The 5185-nt window shown below is 39.6% G+C and overlaps 1 protein-coding gene across 1 annotated transcript; it reads right to left on the bottom strand.

Moving 5' to 3' along the window:
• Nucleotides 1-750: 750 nt before the first annotated feature.
• LOC128496879 (vomeronasal type-2 receptor 26-like) lies at nt 751-4697 on the bottom strand. The gene is made up of 4 exons (XM_053467085.1): nt 4611-4697; nt 3473-3703; nt 2496-2652; nt 751-1517 (listed from the first exon to the last, which is right to left on the bottom strand). The coding sequence occupies exons 1-4, from the start codon at nt 4695-4697 to the stop codon at nt 751-753; spliced, it is 1242 nt and encodes a 413-aa protein (XP_053323060.1).
• Nucleotides 4698-5185: the final 488 nt, after the last annotated feature.

Genomic DNA, 5185 nt, shown 5'->3' with positions numbered 1-5185 from the left:
AAAGATTGGTGGAGTGGCAGTGTGGCATAGAGTTTTTAAAACGGGATGTGGCCAACCTTTTCCGTAGTGATGGTGTGCATTTGAATGAGATCGGACCGGACCTTTTTTACTTGGCGTTGCAGGCAGCGGTGGAACAGGCCATGGCTTTGGTGTGTGTGGGTTGATGGCGGTTGGAGTGTACTTGCCGCTAAAAGAGTGGTTGTAAGTTACGGGTATTGTGCTGCTCTGAAGGAAGGCAAGTTGGGCTCAATCCCCCCCTGACATCTGGTATGATGTGCTCAATGACCTTCGACGTGCCCACCAAGCTTAAGGATGGCTGGGGGTTAAAATGATTGGGGGCAGCAGAGAGAGCTGTCAGTATTATTTGCCAAGGGGGAGGTGAGTGCCTTCTACTTATGTGGTGGTAACCGGTATTAGAGAGCGACGCTAGCTTTGTACTGTGTTAGGCGAGTACCTCCAACCCTTGGGTCTTTAACACAATGTGTGCAGATTTTATGTGTAAAGTGTTAAATACACATCGTGTAGGATATGCTTATAAATAAACTGATAATTTTATTAACATATGGAGGTGCACATCAAAACAACACAATAAAACACAGCAAAGAGTTTCTGAACAACAATTCTTGGTTTGCACTCAGAGTCTCAGTTATACAATTCCTGGGAAGAATTTTTAGAACACTCTGGACCACTTATTGTGCTTTTGTAGCTGTCTAAGAAGGCAAAACTAACTACCCTGTATAACAGTTGATATTATGAAATCGTTTTAATTAAAATATGTCGTCTAGTGTTAAGATCAGCTTTAAACACAATAACATAACATTTTGGGAGATATATACAGCTTACAATTCCAAGGCTTGATGTCAAGGTAGCAAATATCTCTACGGCCACCATGTTTTTTCCCTTGCTGCTCAGATAGGCCGGTATAGCACAGACCCACACACTGCAGAACACCAGCATGCTGAATGTGATGTGTTTGGCTTCGTTAAAGTTATCTGGCAATGTCCGTACCATGAAAGCTAGAACAAAACTCACAGCTGCCAGAAGCCCCATGTAACCCAACATACAGAAAAAGGCCAGGACAGAGCCTTCATTACATTGAACAATGATTTTCCCAGTGAATGTGTGCATGTCTAGCTCTTGAAAGGGAGGAGCGACTAACAACCAAACGACACTGATCAGAACCTGACCAGAGGAGCCGACCAAGACAACAGCATTGGACATCTTCAGTCCCACCCAATTTCTCCAGATGCTGCCAGGCTTTGTGGCTTTGAAGGCGATACAAACCATGATGGTCTTGGCCAACACACAAGACAGAGCTGCAGAAAAGGCCATTCCAAAGGAAATATGACGTATCATGCAGGTTATATCCAACGGGCGACCAATGAACAAGAACACGCAGAGGAAGCTCAGTTTGAGGGAGACCAAGAGGACAAAGCTAAGATTCCGATTATTTGCTTTAACAATGGGGGTGTCTCGAAATGAGAAAAATATGACAACTATAACAGTAGTAATTAGAACTGAGAATATAGAAGTAGCACAAAAAACTAAAGCTAAAACATCTGTTTCGTAGGATAGAAACTCCAGAATTTTTGGAATACACTTGGTTTTCCTTTGGTCAGGCCATTCATTTTCAGGACACTTGAAGCAGTCTTCACTGTCTATCAAAAAAATAATATGAATGGCATTATCAATACTGAATCTCAAATACAGTTACATTGCAAACCATTTTAAAATTATATGATTTTCTGTATTTACTTTTCTTTAATATATAAAAAAAGTCAAATATTGTTTTTGAAAATAAAGAGATATGTTTAAAATGCAAATAGCAGGCATTCTGTGAAAGAAAGGGATATGCATATTTATATGTTTTCAAGCAAAATGTGCAACCTACAATTATGTTGATAAACTATGTGAATCTTCATAAAAATAAATAACTAGGAATAATCAAAATACATTTTCTGTATGTATCCAGTCTACAAATATAGAACAAATAGAAAAATGTGAAAATGTAACCCAATAAAACCTCATGTGCCGCCCAATAGTGTGACCTCTAAGGACCTCCTATATTATGAACGTAAGCCAAAAAAAAAATATAAGAATGACCTGGAATAAGTTTATCTAAAAGCTAACTCCTGCATCATATTAATGTGGTAGAAGAATATTGTCGTGATGTTTAAAGGAAGCGCACAAAGTGAAAAAATAACACAATAAGTGTGTTTAGAATGCCAGATTGTTGTTATAGAAGGGTACCCTATGATGCATGATGTTTGTCAGGTAGGTACAGACAAGAGATATCTGGATATATGGAATGAAGTCTGTATTGGAACGTGCAGGTTGGATGGGTAAATACAAACAGGACTGGTATGCACCAACAGGATAATGTACAGGCAGGATACAGACAGAAGATAAAAACATTGATAAGGACTTGGACAGGCACCTTGGCAGGATAGGGACATGGGCCTTTTACAGGGACACGGACCTCAAACAGGAAATACGGTGTGGGAATTTTATAGTTAGGAAGCTGTGGCCACACTGGCAGGGGCCGACAGACAGGGCACACGGCAGGAAGCCCGCAGACAAGGCACACGGCTGGAAACTCCCAGGCAGGGCACATGGCTGAAAGTCCCAGGCAGGGCACATGGCTGAAAGTCCCTAGACAGGACACAATAAGACGCAGTCGAGCCGGGCTGGTACCAGAAGATCACCAACAGTCCCAGGTTCTACACTCAGAAGGGGGGCCTCGAGAGGTTAAACAGGATATTACACCTGCGTGAAGGGGTGAATCATCATAGATGTATCTTAAAACAATGAGGATTCACTTGGATTCTCTATACTGGGACGAGAACGTGTCTGCGCGCAGTCAAATTCTATGTCAGAGACGTATAGTTCTTCTGGTAGTTCCTATGGTTTGAACTGCGACACCAAATTAACACAAGAATTTTATTTGCAGCTCAAACATTGTATCTGCTTTATATTCCCTGTTTGTGAAATTGTAAATGTATTAATATTGTAATGAAGGCCTCTTTGTGGTAGAATGGCTTACCTGATACATTGGAAAATTCTCCTTCTGAACATGGGATACAGTCATAGCAGCAGATGTGATATCCTTCCCTTAGTGCTTTTCTGAATCCTGGATGACACATTTCCGTGCACCTCAATCGAGGCATCTAAAGGAAGAACTCATAGTTCATAGACTGAAGAATCAATGTTGCTGGTGTGCAAAATTCAACAAACGTATAAAATTCATGTAATAACTAAATATATTACTCTACTATGTAAAAGCAAGTTTCAAGCTTAAAGTTTGATAGAAGACCAGTATGAAAGAGAACAATATTCATTTAGCAAAAATTGAGCATAAGTCAATGTATACAGTGTATATAGGGGGGGGAAGGGGTGTCTGAGGAAATTAGAGATGAATATCTTTTTAAAAAGAAGCTCCAGGAGCGTTGACATGATGTCATATATAACTCACCGTGTCATGTTTCCAAATTATGTTCCGGATCTCAATATGCATTTGCTGGTTATCGGGAAGAAGTGAATTAAACGTGCCCACCCGGTTTAGGATTTTCTCTTTTTGTTCGCTATCAAGTAGTAGTATCTGATTAATAATATCATAATTTCCTGGAAGTTCTCCCTTGTCGTTAAAAAAAATGTCGCTGCCTGTGCTGTCTTTGTAACGAACGTTCTTTAGGTAGGTATTAAGCTTAAAAATAAGAACAAATAGTTATCATTACAGATCCCAGGTAAATCAAATACAAATATTTGATCTGGATACTTTCCCTCCCCTCCAATCTTCTAATTCAAGAACGTTTGTTATACGAGTATTTTCCAACTAACAATCCAGTGAGAATAGGAAAAATCGCAGTAAAAGATGATTCCTTTATACCTCTTACAGAATTTACAGCAAAGCATTTTGGTTTATGTAAAATTCTTGCTATATTTAATATATTTTAAGATACAGCAGACTGATTTTAAATTTTCTCTCTAGACTAGACGTGGCCAACTATTTTCCATTATTGAGAACCAGACGCATTGGAAAAGCTGAGGTTAAAGAATGGTGGTGATGGTACTGGTGCCATTGCATGTTGGGGAATCAGTGTTATAGCTATCTTGCTGCAGAGTGGATGAAAGCAACAGAGCTGACAAAGAAGTTTCTGGAAGATGTGTTGCCTGACTCCTCATCCTCTGGCTAATAACTTAAATTCAGATCATTGTCATTGTCGATGACAATATCCTTTTTCACTAGGCAGAGTAAGACCCCCTCCTGCTGCAAGGGTTGCCCTTTCCTCTTCTTACTTTTTTGTGACCTAAACAAAGATCTGCTGCTCTCATCTGACACTGCCTGCCCATCTTTACTCTGGGAAGTTAGGAATATTCCAGTGATGGCAGCGCTTGCAGTAGCGGTGGCACTACTAGTGGTTTTATTCTCCATGAAATGGCTTATAAGCAATCTTCCCATTCGATCCCACCAAAGCACCAGAACATGACCCCTTTGCGAGTCCTTGGTAGTGACTAAAATTGTGCCTCACGTTGGTAGGTGGGGTGGAGAATATTTAATAATGACTGATGCCCCTATATTTCTTATAATAGCATTCATGATACATATTCACCTTCACTTTGTAGCTGTATCTGCTTAATGGTTTTCTTGTTGAATCCTTAATTGTGGAGATATCAATATTGTTCAATGCCCAGGCCATGGCGTATACTGCAGTATATACAAAATAAGGAGCTCCTGTAAGCATAAAATTAGGGCATAGTAAAGTTTTGTCATCCCCAGTACAGTTATGAAGTTTAACATGAAGGAATGCTGATGTAAAAAATCTATTTTTATTTGGGTTTTTTGACAAGCATTTAAAGAAGCGTATCCAAATGTCTTCGAGTAGTGGGTCCTTTGCATGATTTGATGGGTTAACACTCTCAACAAAAGTCTGCATTTCAGGGATGTATCTATGGGGTGATGTCAATAGCAAACTGCAGTTATACAATCTGGGTGCAATATATATAACCTCACGTTCATGTGACCATGAAGCAGGAAGGATGAGTGTTTTATCAACAACTATAGCTGATGCTTTCTTGAGGACTGTCATATATTTTGCACTAAATGAACCACAAATGATGATAATCTCAGTTGTAGATTTCCGAATAATGTTAACGTAGTCAGTAAATTTTCCTTCTTTCGTAATAT

This window comes from Spea bombifrons, chromosome 1 (assembly GCF_027358695.1).
Source record: "Spea bombifrons isolate aSpeBom1 chromosome 1, aSpeBom1.2.pri, whole genome shotgun sequence".
NCBI classification, from domain to species: domain Eukaryota; kingdom Metazoa; phylum Chordata; class Amphibia; order Anura; family Pelobatidae; genus Spea; species Spea bombifrons.
The sequence above is the reverse complement of the archived record's forward strand: the minus strand, read 5'-3'. Positions and strand labels throughout refer to the sequence as shown.

Bases quoted from the DNA above. Each gene is read 5' to 3' on its own strand.
- LOC128496879 (XM_053467085.1), bottom strand. From the start codon at position 4,697: ATGGCCTGGGCATTGAACAATATTGATATCTCCACAATTAAGGATTCA. The intron at 3,704-4,610 runs GTGAATATGTAT...CTTATTTTTAAG, and splicing joins GATACAGCTACAAAGTGAAG to CTTAATACCTACCTAAAGAA. The intron at 1,518-2,495 runs GTATTTCCTGTT...CTATATTCTCAG, and splicing joins AACTATAAAATTCCCACACC to TTCTAATTACTACTGTTATA.